The following is a 17,790-nucleotide window of genomic DNA, read 5'->3' on the forward strand; positions in this document are numbered from 1 at the left end:
GCCTAATAAAATAATTTATACTACATTTTAGACTAAATAAACTGCATAAAAAATGAGCGATAAATAATATTTTTATTTCCTACCAGATCTTTTATTCGCGTAGTCTAAACTTTGTCGAATGTGTTTACTCAAACACATCGCGATAAAATAATCATTACGTCATAAAATATTTAGTTATCTTATCCATCCCATATATGTATATTCAACGCGAATTAATCTTCAGAATTATAAATTTATCTTTCTTCTGGTGTAGCGTATATTGTACGCTTTATCTTCCTTCCAGATTCTTTTTGCTGCATCGCTGCTGCCGAATTCGCTGGCATAATCCCGATCGCTTTTTACACCACGATTATATCACGAAAAAAAAACCGCGCAATGCGCATATGTTTTGACACGGTACCGTATTATGCAAGCGCGTCGTGAAGTAGATCCCGCAGTTTTTGTCAGCGAAAAAGAGACTCGGCAAGTTTCGCTGGCGCATGCACTACTGTTTCGTTGTCGAAGCGATTGATACATCGTGACGCAATGTTTACGCAATTCCATAGCGCGAATTAAGGGGCTCGATCAATTTGCCGCAATAAATCGATCTTTTACAGTGTGGCTCGTAATTCTCATTATCTCATATTAATCTCGAACCTAATCCTCGAATTGAACAGATAACACTCACACAGTTGTACAGTTAGCGTTAAGTATCGCGTAAAATTTCTAATTTAGAAACTATTATAGCCACATCGAGGATGCTTAAATATTTTCCAATAGCTAGTTAAGCTTTAACTGACTGTGCAAAATCTTGTCCCTGCAAGAAATATAAACTACTTAAAGGAGGAGTTAAAAATTTAATCTGCGTTTTACCCTTAAATTTCAATGTTTATAAGATTTAGTTTTCATCCCCATCTTACGCGTTAAAGATAACCATATTTAAGGTCGAAACGCGTTTGTTTATCATCCTTGTTACTAATTTATAATATATATTTTAAGCACATATATATACCTATCTTTGTTCGCTAGCCCTTTCCTCTTTTATACTGTTTTAAAAATTCAATCACATAATTCAAGCGTTAGATGAAGAAATTACAGTTCCACAGCAAAGCAACAAATATACTTTCAATTTCTTCAGTGAGTAGCTGAAATAAAATGCACCTGCATTCGCTCAATTCTAATCACTATATTTACGAACTTTTACGCAGAAATTGTCGAGGTCATGAGATCGATACTTTCACTCGTATAAATAATATTAGAGTCAATGCCTCTCATTTGCCGTTGATTCCGGCCCGAGTTGTTTTTATCTATATCCTGCATGCCCCATCCGGTATCGATATATAAATTTTCACTGCGATAGCGCGGTACGAAATCAGTTTTGCGGCGTATGCAGCAGAACCGTTAAGGCACTTTCTAATAACGGGGTGGTGGCTCGATAATCGCCCGAGATTACACAACTTTACGGCGCAGCAATGAGCGCGACTATTCGCGAAATCTAATTATGTGGCTCAATGGCGAAACGAGTAATTTTGCAGGATGCCGGAACCATGGCACGATTTCCATCTTGCTCTATCGCTGCTCTGTTATACCTGGCGTCACGTGCGTCAGGTCGACAGAAGTCTCGGTTGTGCTGTTGCGCTCGTGATGAAAGTGTGTCGTGACCAGTCGCGCAATGAGCTACCCGAGACAATTGTGACACTTATGAAACGCACGCGATAAGCACGGGCGACGTAGTTTACGTGCTCTCTCGTGCCGCCTTTTAACCCCTTAACCCGAGGATAGCGCCGAGATACGTAATTTTGTCTCAACAACCTAAAATCCTGTTGACTTTCCCGACGTTTTGTTCAAGTTCGTCGAAATTAAATTTTGCTCTTACGATTCGATGAACAAAGTATACTCTGCTTTGTTGATATTGGTAAATCAATTATACCCTAACTCCACCCTGTATAATTTTCTGCATAATTTCAGTATAATTTTTATATATCAAAAACAAGCTTAAATATATTTTTTTTGTATGCAATAAAATGAACTTTTTTACGTCGCATCGCCATCGGTTGAAAAAATTTATCCGATTATCGCGATATATCGATAAAGATTTATGAATAAGGTGTAAAATACAGCTAGTGCGAACATTCGCGCCATGACATATCGCAATGCTATTCACGAGACAACCCCGGAAGTAGCCGTACGGTATTTATTTACACTCCAACTTAACGGCCCATAATCGATCTCGTCACAGTTACCGATAAATCATGCTTTTCAGATATAATATAAAACTTTAAATTATTATTGGACTATCGTATAGTTAGACTTCCTCGATGCCAGGAGAGAGAAAGATAACCCGCGATTCTCTCCGCAGCAGTTCTGGATAATAATTTATAAACGCGAGAGAGAACATCGTTACCGTGGCACCAAGATTTTTCAGTGAAGATAGGATCTCGCGACGAATTTTCATCAGGTCCGAGTCCTTTCGTGATTGAATCGTTGCGGCGGGACCTGACTTCGCGGTAAATTTCGTGGCGATCGGACACGCTGGCCTGGAGAAGAGGAAGATTACCGCCGAAAAGAATGGCCGGCGGCATTGCTCGCTCTCAGAAAACCACATACTGTGCAGCGGTCTGTGACGGCCGGCGCGGCGCGGCGCGGGCAACGGTGTGGAACGCCAAATAAATCACGACGTTCACGCCAAGCCGAACTACTCATCCTGGAAAAAAGCCGCAATTTTTCTTCCAACTGTTAATCCTTTTCGCGAATGCCGCGGTATACAAGTACGTCAAGTCTGCGGTCCAATTAAACAACTTTCAGTAAATTAACCTTCTTCAGCCTGTGCAATAATTGTGATTAGACCGCATTTATACGTGTCACTATATGGAAACGCGTTTTCTCTTCAAGAATCTCAGACAAAAATATTTAATAAAATGGAGATTTAATGTTGCAAAAATGTGTACTTCTTACAACTCCGTAATTATTAATTTTATATTCAAGCAATTAATAGATTACTATTAACAAATAATATTTCAGATTAAAATGTATATGTTTAATTGTTGTAAACTATTCGATCTTTTCAACAATACTTTCGTGATAACACTTCGTGGCGTTCCGTAGTGAATCCCTATAAGTATAATTCAAAAAGTATTAATCATTTCTTTTATACACATGATCGGTAATCACGGAGTGGGCCGAACTATTTTTGTTGATATGACTGCGATGTTCAGATATTCTGGTTTTTAGTTGTCTACCAGCCCGTATAGAAATTTCCCAAACATTCCCAAGTTTAGCTAAGATTCTGATCAAATTACCCAAACATATCCCAAATAGGGTAACCTGGGTAACATGTTAATTGCGATACCAATTAGAAATCCCATTCTTATCCCAACTATAAAAGAACTTTAGGAACATGTACTGTTGCTTATATGCTTGCTTCCATGGCAACCGGAAACGAGAACGAGAAGCAGGCTTACAAGCTGATCCTTATACTAATGTATGACGATTTTTAATTACGAGAAATGCTAGCGCGTGGTAGCCGCGTTGCGGCAACGTGCGTTACTAGCGCTCGCGATCGCGGAACGCTCTCGCGTCTTCTAATTGGGATCTATTCCGATTAACCAAATAAATAAAGTTACAATTTTAATGGAAAGTCCAGACAGATTCCATTCGCTCTGTCCAACATGTTCCTAAAGTTCTTTTATATAGTTGGGATAAGAATGAGATTCCTAATTGGTATCGCAACATGTTATCCTATTTGGGTAATCTGATCAGAATCTTAGCTATACTTGGGAATTTTTGGAAAATTTCTAATATGTACATATGTTGGCATATGCGGGCATATGTACAAAAAGTGATATGTCTTTGTTTCATCCTCGCGCATTTATTCGCAATATGCAATATTCACCTGAACACTGATATGTCAAGAAATATAACAAACAATGAGACCTTTCATTAATTTTTTCATGATTATAATATATTAACATATTGACACACATCACTTTATTTACGTCATGCAACGCGTCGATTCAACAAATATTATGTATTATTTTCGTAAGATGAATATATAGTTTACCTCGAAATAACAGATCAATAACTTAATGCTCACAATTATATTTTTATAAGTAAGTATTTGAATCAAACGTAAAATATAATTGTATATTTTGCCGTGAAAGTTTCGATATTATCGCCAAACCAAGACGATCGTCCAGCGTATCGACGTTTGCACAGCTTTATCGCAAAGCCTGACCTTACGAAACCCCGGAAAAGCAGCGGTCGCGTGAGAGATGATAATAATTTATCGCGATAATACTGTCTATTGAGAAATAAAAGGGATTCTCGGAAACGCAAATTGGTAGAAGAAGATTAAACGATCGCTGTGTAAAGATGAGATCTGTATACAAGCCACTCTATTTCTGAAACAAATAGACGCAATAATTTTCCGTAATGTGTAATAGAAAAACTATACCTCATTATAAATTACTGATATTTTTCTTCGAACATTATATATACATATACATATATGATGTATACCGTGCCTTCCTTTGGAACGCCACGAGGCATCACGAAATATTATATCGAAACGATCGAATTCAGCGAAAGAAGTGGCCAACGCGCGCGCGCGCGAATAAAGCGCCGGAAGTGGCCAACTGAACTGTCGGATAATGGTCGGTAGGGTCACTGACACTTTCCGCATAAAAGTTGTCCGGCCCGCGCGCGCGGAGAAGTACGTGTAAGCTTAAGTATACGGGCGTAAAAAGTAACGGGGCCCTGCTGAAAAGAAGTCGACGAAACAACCTGTAGCGAATCGCGCGGCCTCCTTACCTCGTTGTCCTTGTAGGGACCAGTTTCTCGGTCGGTCTTGTCCAGGCACTTCGAGAAATCTCCCATGTTTCCTTCTGATGCGCCCTTTCGAATTTAACTGACAGGCACAAAACGAAATGAATGACTGCCATTCGCGGTAAGTATTTCCGCGACACTCCGCGTGAGTCATACGGCGCAAACCTGGCCGCATCAATGCCACGAACATTCACGGAGGAATCGGAGAAGACCAATGTCCGCGAATATTTAATACGCTACCTATTCTTTTGGACGCAAGTTAATATTAATTTCTAATTAAGCTTAATTAAAATTAATTTGCCTGTCCTCCCTGAAAATATCTTATCTTTGCTGACCTATCTCGGAAATATTATCTGATACCTGGAGAACAGAATTCCTATCTCGATAATCATCTTCAACGAGAACTATAACGAGACAAGTTTGTCATTACGTGATTGCGAACAATGAGGATTTCCGCGAGTGAAATTTCGAGATGGGAAACACCGTAGCTCGGGAACTGTACAACCGTAACGTCGCGCTAATTACTATTTTATTTGGCCTAGAAACCGTCGCAAAGTAATAGAAAATTATTCAAGTCTATTGTATATTATACATGCCCATTTCCCAAGCTTCCTATCGGGATATATGCTATTAATATTGTTGCACTTGTGACTTACACCTACAATGAAAATCGTCCTGGCGCTATGTATTTAGTATAACGAGTAAATGGTATGTAATTGCCTAATTACTAAGCTTCTTATCAAAATATATTAATGTTGTTGCACATGTGAGTTAAACTTCAATGAAAATTATCTTGACACTATGTATTTAAGCGAGTAAATAATAAACAGTTTAATTCCTACAAGAAATTTCAATGTAATAATAAATTAACAAATTCTGTCCAATATTAACATTAGCTCGTCTTGATAAGATTTAATATGTTTCGCATTTCGGAAAATCATGTATAATCGGCTCCTTTTCTTTACAAATTAAACGAATTCGTCTCTTTTTATGTATATACATATATAACAAATATTCAAATATCTTCTACGCCTAGCAGATGAAATCACCTTATAAATTTAGCAATAACATTTGTATAAGTAATGCAATTATCAGCGTATGAGTAACACGTGTGTAATAATCATAACGATAAACATATACCATAAAAAAATTTGCAACACCAGCATATCTCGTGCGTCTTAATTTAATTAATATATATCGAAATATATATATATATATATATATATATATATATATTATTAGTTTAATAATGCTGAAAAGCAGTGCTAGTAAAAGTAAACAAACTAAATTTATTCACTAATTAAACGAAAGGGTGCACAGAAAGGTGTTCTAGTAGGGATAGTTTTATCTAGGCGCAACAGAAGCATTCTCCCCTCTCGATGGCAACCTCATTTCCATGGTAATCGAGTAGCCGGCAGTTAAAATGACCGTGCAATCGACGAAACGATTTACGAGGTCGATGATCATGACGGTAACAATGTGCGGTCCATAAAAGCGCCCACGTGTCCATCCGCGCCGCGTTTCGCCAGCCTTTTCTCGCGAGGCAAAGAATCGCGCCGGGGAAGATATTTACGAGCCCGCGACGCAACAACGTTGCTTAGCAGCTGCAGCGCCGCTAGTTTATCATTAATCCTACAATCCTACGAGAAACTCGCATTATGCCGACGGGATTCATTTATCTTTCTCGCAACGAATGACCGCAACAGGAAATTTCGGCGCGAGATCTTTTTTTGCCCAGGAACCCTCGACGCGACGTTTTACATCGTGAGAAATAATCACAGCATGATAAAAATCTTTGTTTACACATATAATTCAAACAAAAATGGCTGCTTCTTAGAATAACGATAAATTATAGCTGGAAATTTTGAGAATTTTAATGCCTATCGGAAATATAACTCGAATAACTTAACTGCAAGTTGTATCAAAATGAAGAGTAAAAAGTGATTTCATTATTATAACGTATATAAATAACTGGAAAATGTTCTGGTCACGCATAAATACGAAAAAGCATACAAATATAATTCGCGAAAGACATTTTAAGATTATTCGCGAAATGTGTGACATCAGTGCAGCTGTGCCAATGAGCTTCTTAATCGTCGTATTCCGAACTCGTCGGTGTTTCGCGATCCATAAAACGTAATAGTCTCGTATGTTTCACGTCTTATCGACCACTTCTTGGTACTCTCTTCAAATGTCGAACGGTGATACTCAAGATCGTAAGATTGATCAGTCAAATTATTAATGACGAGTTTTACGTCGCACACACACACACACACAGTGAGAGAGAAGTATTAAATAAATCGATTACGTAAATCTACACCTAACAGAATCGTCGTTTTTTTGTCCCGTTTCTCATCGATATGAGTTTCAGTGAACATTTTGCGCGATCGCACATCCGGTACTACCGTATACCAATGATACCACACGCGTCGAACACTGATCGAGATCGGCGACGATCGATTGTTCCAGGAGAACGAGACAGAGAAAAGTCAAGCGACGAGCAATATATATATTATGTCGCTCAAGGGATTGGCACGTTTATCGCGCCGACACCGCGCGTTTCTCCATTCTCTTTTTGCTCGACCGAAGGAGGATGAACACAGCGAATTGCATCAACTACCGAGAAGCGAGATGACAGTGCAAGAACTGAAAGCGCGCGTTTTGCCTTTGCGAGACCTCGCGCATCCTTATGTCGCGCTCTCCTATCTTATATAGCGCGATTTATACCGCCGTAAAGGTCAGAATCATGATCTTGCGATTTTACTGCTTATTCGCCTCCACCGCACAATATTAGCCGCTCGCGCGAACGACCAAGCGATTTTAACCGCTCTCCGTAGTTACCTCCTTTGCCGCGAAGGAAAACGACGGTATACCGCCGCGCGTGTGTCGAAGCTACTTAGGACACTGGTGAACATCGGATTCGCCTTTGTTCGCCGTGACGACTCCTACGTTTTTATCCCCAACGTTAAATCCTTGTATCGCGTACCGCGCATGTACTGCAAGTTAAGTAGACGCAGGTACATTTGTATGCCATTCGCTTTTATTGATGCGATTCTGCGAAACTGTATTCCCGAATATATATATGCAGTCTGTCTATATCTATATATTTGCCAGAGAATCTGTGAAGGAGAGCTCAAAGATACGCTATATATTATTCATCGAGGGCATTGAAAGCAGCATATTCTTTGAATATGAAAAGACTCAGCTATATCACACTTCTTTCAACGTCGAAAATTACTGTGTACTGCACGAGATAGAAACGTTTTCGTTACAAAAGTCGCGCTACTATTCGAGCGGAAACCTTTTCAAGAATCAACTCGACACCTGATATACGCGCCTGTAAAATTATGAATCGCACGATTAAAATGCAAAGAATGCCGATCACCTTCGTTCGCTTCTACCTCAGATACAATTTTCTCACGTCGCTGTATTGATTCCGATGAGAAGTCCGGTTTAACCCCGGCTTCGAACTTCCGCCGATCGGTATCGAAACGCGAGCGAAAAAGCTAACTCGCCCTTGACCTCAGTTGTCAAAACTCGTCAAATCGCACGAGGAAGACACCGGACAACCCATCCCTATAGTCTTCCTCTCTCCCTCGTACTAAAGGAGAACGATATAAAGTCTTTTCGAACCGGGTCAGGGATCTCTTCTATATAGCACGGCTTACTTTTTCTAGAACTGGCTGCTCGTTCCCGATCTAGAACGCGAGCTCGTGTCAAAGGTAAAGGCGAATTTACCGTTGGCCGTTCACTTTTGACGGTCGATCGTGCCGAATTCATCATGCGCAGAGTGAAAGAATAAAGCTCGCGTGAACAATGCGCCTGCAAAAAGCACGATCATCCAGGCTGAACGATGAAAAGAAGTAGGCAATCTCTATACTTTCGCCCAAATTGAATGATCATGCGAGATGAATCATGTTCCTTCGCGTGTTCATATCCCGAGTGACTGGTGAGAGTGTTGTCGGACGAGGACTTCGTTTTGCACGCATAGAAATTAGATGTGTACAGATTACGCGGAGCAATTTAAGATTAAATTATTACATAGATTTCGTAATAATAATCATTCGTATGCGTTTAATTTGCGATTAAACTAATTTAATTTTGATTTTCAACTATTTATCTATAATTTCTTAAACTATATGTATTAAGGTCTCGAACTGGATTAGACAATCTGAAGATAATATACCTAGAAAAAGAACTGCTTCATCTTACGGTAATTCGAGGGATTCGTGAGAATGTGAGTAAACTCGATACGGTACTTTTCTGAAGAAAAAAAAAGGGGGAGCGATTAACTCTTCCGATTTATACATCGAGAAATGGACCGTGTCTTCCCTGCGATTATCGATTTGATTGTATTCACAACGGCGAAACCCGCACTCGCCTTTCCCTTATTCGCGCACCGACCGGAAGCGCTCGTTGCTCATCGGCCGCGACCTCAAATGCGTCGCCTTCGCTGTGACGACGATGACGACGACGACCCGCGCATGTGGGTCGCACTTAGCCCACTTCGCCGACAGTCTCAAGCCGCGACATCGTCGCACCGATCGACTCGATGAGGCAGTCGAGGCGATCCCACGTGGAAAATTCCAGGTCGCGATCGCGCGGTAGACAGCGCGGTGCGCGCTTTCGAGATCGCACAACCGCCTCTTTTATCTTTTATCAATCCGACTACAAATCGGATCGGAGTGCGCCGCCGCGCTGGTGGCGGACTATCAGTCAAGTACAATAAGCTGCACGGGTTTAGAAATCTTCGTACTTGGAAGACCGAGACTCAAACGCTCCAATAAATAAACGGATATGATTACCTACTCGTTATATTTTATTAGCAATTGTAATTTCACAGAGTAAAAATACGGATTATAAAATAACCCGGTGCAATATGTACTACTTTCTCTGTGATCAGATTTACATCAATGTATAATAAAACAGCGCCGGTAAAGCAAGTAAACTTTTTTACTTTTATTTTATTGTAAATGTTATATACTTGAGATATTTTTATCCAGCATGGATTTTCAACTTTAATTTTAATAATAAACTCTTTTGTAGTGTCAATCTGTTCCCAGAAAACAGACAAAGCGCTTGTAGCAATTTTCTAACATTCGACATGAAACATTATTACGAAATAAATGTGAATCTTGAGTACTTTTGCTAAACAGAGGAAGACTGCGCACGAACGTCTTGAACGTACTTCACGTGAGAACGCATTGTTCAGAGCCGTTGTGGATATATTACTTAAGGATCCCCGACGGAAATATTACAGGCTACGCGGAACTTCCTCATATGAAGAAGAATAACGGCAGAATCGCTTCCGTGCTGTCCACAAAGGAAATTAAAGTCCCTGTGTCTTAAGGGAAAAAAAGTTCCGCGACTCGCTAATTGTCAGACGCGCGAAGAAAAGATGAAGTGCATTAATTAACCCCGCGGGCATTAATTATGTAGCATATGCGCGTGTGTGTTTATACTTCATACACGATCAATAAAAAGTAAGAGTATATATGCGTCATTTAAAAAATCCAGCAACTTCTGATTGCCCAAGTTCGCAGTGTTCGCACCACGAGTCTTTGAGGTACAAAATATAATTTACATTTTCATGCAGATAAGTCACGTAAACTGTCTATATATCTACCATGCAAAATTATTAGAGCACTGGTAAACTTAAGATGTGGTAATTTGGAAGACGCGAATATGTATTGGTGAAAAAGAAGAGAGGTATTTGTATGTTTTGTAAACAAGGTAGGGATAACGCGAATCATTATGTATCAGAATGCGAAGCGATAAAAAATTGGTTTATAGAATTAGTTAAGAATAATAAAGAAAAATTATAGAGAGGCTTTGGAATGATGAAATGGGCAGCATAAAAAAAAGATATTGTTAAGATTATATATAGAGAACGGTCAGCGTTAGAGAAAAAAGAGCGAAAAAGAAGGTTGGATTAAAACATAGAAAGTCAATGTGTTTCAATATGTGCAATAGTTACTTGTAAGTTAGGATAGTAGTGTATTAATGGAAGGATGAATGAATTAAGGTTATTTGTAAACCAAGTTTCACTTCTTGGCTATGTAGCTGAAGTTAACAATAAATATATATCTACCATGCATATCTTAAATTAATAAGGCGTCAGGAACAAGAGGTCGTGAGAGATAAAAATTATTTGCAGAAAAGAAAACTATATAAGTTAAAGCTGAGGGTTAAACTAAAAAAATTTCCGTTGCGTATTTATCAACACGTATATTATTCTCATTGATTAAAAATTTTCGACTAATTTACTCGGTTTTTTTACGCGATAAAAAGAAGACACAAAAAAGATCGACTTGTGAAATCGCGCGTTATTATGTCGGAGCACGTTTCAAGATAATAGCGATTGCCAACTTCCTCGCCCCGTTCAAGACTGCGCGACGGCAGATAGAGCGTACCCGGTATGCCTGCTTGTTTACACGATTCCGACGAGTTTCCTCGGTGTCTTGGCGGCGGCCGAGCGGAATGGTAAAAAAAGCCCCGCTCTAATTCGAGAAATCTCGGTGCGCTCGGATCGAGTGAGCGAGCGAGCAAGTATAAGCGAGCAATGAAGGCGAACGATGGCAAGAGAGCTGCCAATTTCGCGAACGCGCATAATTGGGGACACACGGTTCGTCCGCGTTTCAAGGAAAACACGCCGAAACACACGCGCGAAATTATCCCGCATAATCCAAGCCATAAATCGCACGAGAGATGGTAGCGCGGCACGAACGCGAAAACCCCGTGACGAGACGCTCGCGCCGTTCCGCCGCGCGAAACATCGAAACCGTTGCCAATTTGCAATTGCCAATTCTCGGAATCGGAAATATTTTTGGTATCCGCGTAACAAGTCGCGCTTTATACGATGCGCTCGAACGCGTCTGCTCAATCTGCTGTCCCTCGATACGGTAATCCTCGATGACGCGCGGAAGATACGCGTGAGATATATATATTTGTGAGATACATTCGATAATCCTCCACGCTATTTTAGGAAAACAAATCGACGTAGTTGCGATACAAGACGAAGAATTTTATATGGTATAAAGTTTATGCCAAGAAAATTACGTGTAATTTCCTTAAATAAAGGTACTTGTTTCGAAAACCCTTTGTACTCACCATCTTCAAAGTCTCCTCGGGCCTCAACAGGTAGAACATAGACTGTAAGTGTTGCTGGATATCGCATCCTGCCGCCGAGACCCGTCTCGAGGGGCGAGCTCTTTCGTTCGGCGGTAAAACCAGGGCTGCGCCCTTGCCCGCGAAGTAACATTCGCTCAGACTGCAAAAATAACAAACAGTAATACTTCAGTAAGCTGTTCTGATAATGCAATTGCAAATAAAATAGTCGTTACTTCAATACAGGACAATGTTTTATAACCGCGAAATAATTTAATACGTCAAAAAAATATTTAAAAATTGTAATTGATTGGAAATCATGTATGATTGAGACTTTCAATTTTAATCGAATCTTTCGCTTTTGTTTTGATAAAATTATTAATCGAGAAATATAGATTGATATAAAGTCTATAGGAAAATAATTATCTTCTTTATAATTATCTGTGCGCATCAACATATATCGATACATATACACACATGTGCAGCATATATATAATTAATATACAATCGTTCATTTTGATTAGCCGATTTTTATAAACATGAATAAAATTATTTGGCGGCAACATTTTCCTAATGCTCCCGCTATGAATCAGAATAGAATATTGCCCCAGTGTTCAATAATTTTAAAAAAATATTAAATTTAATAACAAAAGCAGCATTCAATCCACGTAAGACTTCTCAAGCGAAAAATTATCGCACTCTTATCTTGATACAATCTAGTAATAAGTATGGTACGTCTTATTCATTATAAATCAGCGAGAAGTGTTGAACCAAGTTCAAGGAACGTTGAAACAAGGTTGATAAGGGAATAAACGAAAACTTCTTGTGTATATTATAGTTTGATAGTTCCAGACAGCTGTCGATTTTAATCTATAAGCATCGAGATAACTGAAACACTAATCGTCTTAGTCGTGCGCTCAGCTGATTTTGCGGGTGCCGCAATTAGTATCTAGCTCGCGGTAGACTATCGAGTCAATTAATTAGCTACTACATGATCGACTATAAGACCGATATACGAGCCCGATACGCGAAATCGTGCTCGACGAATATATCACTGAAATATTCAAAGAGTCCCCCATTCGTGTTTATAACTGAAGCATAAAATGTTGCTGTTCGATCGCAATCTTTTATTATTTCAATCACTTCACAATTGATACCATCTCCAAAATAATCACGAAGAATGTATCAAAGATAAAATCAGATGTTTCAAAAGGCGCCTTGTATATCTCGTATTGAAGCCACTTTGACTTTACTGTGTCACTATATAGCAGTCACATTAACCGACATTGTCATCAATTAATTTACTTTAATTAGGTACTTGCTTAGAATACAATCATAAATATTTATGTGAGATCGTCTGGGGAGAAATGCGTTCATGGCGCTTCGCGGTGCATCGACCAAGCAAGATTGCTTCATGAGAACACACCTAATCTACAAATCGAATCTAGCGTATACACGCATGTACAAATATAATGCACGAAAGGTCGACGCACTGCCACACTCCAGCCAGTTCTTCCCGCAAACGTTATTTCACATGTTTCACCCGTAAATTAACGTCGCGCGAATAAAACGCTTTATTACATATTTACGCCGCGCTTCATCATTACCGCCAACGATTGCTCACTCAACTGTCTTATAGTGTAATGAGACGAGCATCTTTCCACGCACGTATCGCATGTGTATATACGTACGCACAGAATCTCCTCCACGACGACAACCGCGTGTCTAAATTACGTGTGTGTGTGTGTGTGTGTGTGTGTGTGTGTGTGTGTGTGTGTGTGTGTATGCATCGCGATTACCGCCGGCGGTGCCATTTTCTCATGGTAAGTAAACCGTCACACATTTTCATATGATAATGACCACTGACCAGACGACGCACACATGCCATTTAGAATACGCGAACTTCCGCTATTGTGCGCTACAATAGGAAGTTTCTCCGCTGAGACTTTACCACGGAATATGTGAGCACACGCAATGTATCTATATCACTTTATTTACCGCAATATATTTGTATGTACAACGTGCGAATAATCATCTCCACGATCGCACACACATTAATATTATATTAAAGTTACATTTCGTAACTGATTCTATTGTCCTTACTACTCTTGAGACATAAATAAGTACGAATACAAATCATGTTAATAAAAAACGCGTACGACTTTCACAACGTTCAAATATTAGATAATATTTCCGCTCCTCGTTACACAAAAAATTACATTGAATATAAATAAATAAAACAATATGAAAAAAATAAATTAAACAGATAAAATGTTAACTAAAAAAATATAGTAGATATTAAGAATAAAGATTAAAAACATTTAATTTTATTTAAGTAACATCACCAATTTCTATTCAACTTTGCACACCAAAATTTTCCTGAAGTTCGCCGATTTGATAAAAAAAATTTCGTTTTATTACATATTAAATATTATTTTATTGCTCGGTTTAAATGAACCAATCTCTCTCCCACAAACAATGGCCCGTATTCTGAACGCGCACTTTTATCGATAAATGCGCGATTTTATTTCTGAGAGATGCTATAGTATATGTAACATAAACTATAATGGCATCTCAAAAATAAATGAGCGCTTTTATCGATAAAAGAAAATTAAGAATATAGATCAATGGAATTATCAACATCTATGTATTTTCCAGAATAAAATCATAAATGTATACATATAATTGCTAATCACGATGAAAACGACGATGATAAACGAGCAAATGCGCGTCGAGAAACCAGGACGAAAATCTATCATCGTCTATATATCTATCAAAATCGGCAGATATCGCTATTTAATGCTTCTCTAATTATGTTATCGAGAGCCACGACGATACTTTCACACGACCGGATTATCTTACCGTGACCGGTTCAATTACGCGCACGAGCTTATTAACAAATTGGGCCAAGTCAATCTCGTTCAATATTCTCAATATTCACTGTAAAGCCGATCAGATCAGCCTTCTGGTTACTAGTCCACTCGATAGTCTCGCACAATCAATACAGATTAAATTATTAAGCGAGGTATTATACAAAACTGATGGAAAATAAACTTAGTGTTCTCAAACTTGAAGCAGCTTCCTTTAATTTAACAGAAATATTGAAGAACACGAGAGTATTTCTCGTAATTTCAGATTCATTATCTGATATGTTATCAAACCACAAGTGAAAACGCACTCAAATTGAAATAATATATTCAAATATGTTATCGTTTGCAGAACACTGCATTTTTAATAACATGCAATTTATTGCCAATTATTATGGACACGCAGTTGTCTAATATTGATCAAAGATAACGAAACCAATGTTAAAAAGTAAAAATAGTTTATTATCTATATATCTACAAAAAATAAGGCTCTTAAGATATATAATCAAAAAGATAAAGTGACAGTTTAATATCATTCTTTTTTGGCAGTATTAGATTGTATTAAAAAATAATTTGAATATTTTACCTGTAAATTATTACCGTCTATCTCTAACGTACAATTTAAGTTACTCTGATAACACACTTTATCATATAAATGAAAAACTGAGTTAATCCATTCATCTTCTTTTTACATTGAAGAAATGATATATATATCCTAACAATTTAATCATCACATATCTAATTATAGTCGGCATTAGATCTCGTACCTATACAAGTTTTTATCTTAAAAAGAAGGCTTATCTTAAAAAGAGCAATAAACTTCGCTCGTAATAAATTACAAGAATTGCGATCTCAATTTATAGCAAAGAAAAAACAATCACACTACATGAGTGATAATTCATAGCTTTCTAATGATTTTATAATGACAAAGTACAGTGACTGCTTATTATCTGACTGCCTTATAATAGTTGTCAATTTTATCATCAAAAATTATCGCAAGGTCTCACGTTTAGTTCACTGTCGGCCAATTACCAGGACCGATCTTAATTACGAAGGAAGTCTCGCGATGCACGATCGTCCTATACACTCCATATTGCATTCGTGCGCGCGCGCGTGTGTGTATACGTATTGTATATATATATATATATATATATATATATATATATATACACACACATATATTGTTAAGCAAGCGAGCAATTCGCAAAACGTTAAACAGACTCGTAGTAAGTATCGCGCGAAGACACTTTGCGTCGTAAACGTAGTTTACAACGCATTTTACAGCGGTACTGGGATTTTTTACACAGCCAGCCGCTATACGTATAGCTAACGCGGAATTTCGCCCTAGTCGCCGTTAAAGATTTTCAAGGCTGTGAATCGTTCAACGCTTTACGATAGACGCGCGGGCTCGTTCGCGCAGCGGCTCGTTCGACCGCGCGGCGCATAACTGCATAATTAACGAGAATGATCGGCCAAATAAATTGCGACGGCCTGCTCAAATAACGCCGGCGCGTCTGATCTCGGGCTGGAATAAGGGGAAACTAACACGCGCATCTCGAGAGAACATTTAAGTATCGTCGCTGGCACGAACGCACATCGCGGTGCTCACTACTATTTTCATACAGCACGCGGGATATTCCGTGGATATTATGAATATCAAGCTCATTAGTGAATATACTGAACTTTATAAATACTCCATGATAAAAAAAAATTAGGAAAAAAAATTCGAATATAGAATTTGAATATCGAGATCATTTAAGCCCATTGCAAAAAATATTTTGTAATATACAAATTTTTTATTTTTTATTTACAAAACAAAAATGAAAAGACAAGAGAGAGCATTTTTGTTGTGTTTTTGTAAATATTAAAAATAGATAAGAATTGAACATAATGAAATGCAAAATATTGATATATTGCATTTATGCATATTTCACGTGTAAATTTATGCTACCTAAAGATGCCTAATTAAGATATAAATAATTAAATGTAAAAAAACCTTACTTATTTTATAAAAAATGTTTACAAGTATAATTGCTTTTCTATATATGTATATATAGCTAATTTTTATACAATAATTCGATTGAATCACACGTCCTATTATAATCTCGCACGCATATTTTTTCTACCTGACATAAATTCAAAGATTTCTAACACATCTACAGTCATTGTTTCAATAAAAAAAGGTGTTTCCGTAACCAGCGGCGAAACAAACTTTTCGATCATTGACAATAGATTTGAATATACCGGAGGCATTTACAACAGCAGCTGATGACGCCACTATAGAAAATCGGGATAAGATCGAGGCATCTGTGCGGAGGTAGCACGGTGAAAAGAATTAATCTCGAGACGGGGACCCCAACTTTGCTCTAACAAAACGATCTTTACCTGTCGACGTAGCCGTCGTTCAGGTATATCACCGGTACCCCTGCGTTGAATGTTGCAGGGGCGTTCCCCTCAGGATTCTCCGTAATGGCGCACTCGGGAGAGGACGATAACAGCCTAGAGATCGATCACCTGGATTTCTCGCTGTACCCCGAAAATACTTCGTCTCCGTCGCTTTCAATACTCGTAAAGTCACGCGGTGCTCGATAAAAGATCAGAAATCTCTTATAAATAAATGATTCTCGCTTCTAAATAGGTTTGCTACTAGTTAGTCGTCGAGAAAGAATCGTCGTCCGATAATTCCGAGCACCGGGCGAGAGATCGCGCATTAAAGGTCCGTTTATTAACGCGGATAATAATTCGAGCGAACAGCTCGAACAGCCGTGTTCACGCTGACACGGCTCGTGCGTGCGATTAGGCAGAGAACCGACGGAATACTGAAATCATCTCTCGGAGATTTAAGCTCTAGAACGAAATGACGATATACGTGGGCGGATCTCCGCGCGGACCCGCCGCATGTCGAAGCCGCTTTGCTCGCACGCCAGTTATACATATATATCAGCTGGTCGATATTATTAGCGCGCGCAAAGAGAGACCGTCGCACCCTCCTTATTATATACGTATATTTGCA

General features: G+C 38.7%; 1 protein-coding gene across 5 annotated transcripts in view; it reads right to left on the reverse strand.

Moving 5' to 3' along the window:
- Positions 1-17,790, reverse strand: part of Ssh (Protein phosphatase Slingshot) — a 111,757-nt gene that overhangs the window by 48,213 nt on the left and 45,754 nt on the right. For 4 of the 5 annotated variants that reach the window (XM_077411246.1, XM_077411244.1, XM_077411243.1 and 1 more), the window contains one exon: positions 11,914-12,073. In XM_077411246.1, the coding sequence (XP_077267372.1) occupies positions 11,914-12,073 (160 nt within the window). Of the gene's footprint in view, positions 1-11,913; positions 12,074-17,162; positions 17,585-17,790 lie in introns of those variants that run through there. The other variant, XM_077411245.1, reaches the window with a different exon arrangement.

This window comes from Temnothorax americanus, unplaced genomic scaffold, assembly GCF_048541705.1.
Source record: "Temnothorax americanus isolate GAGA-0224 unplaced genomic scaffold, ASM4854170v1 Scaffold3, whole genome shotgun sequence".
In the NCBI taxonomy this organism is placed as follows: Eukaryota; Metazoa; Arthropoda; class Insecta; order Hymenoptera; family Formicidae; genus Temnothorax; species Temnothorax americanus.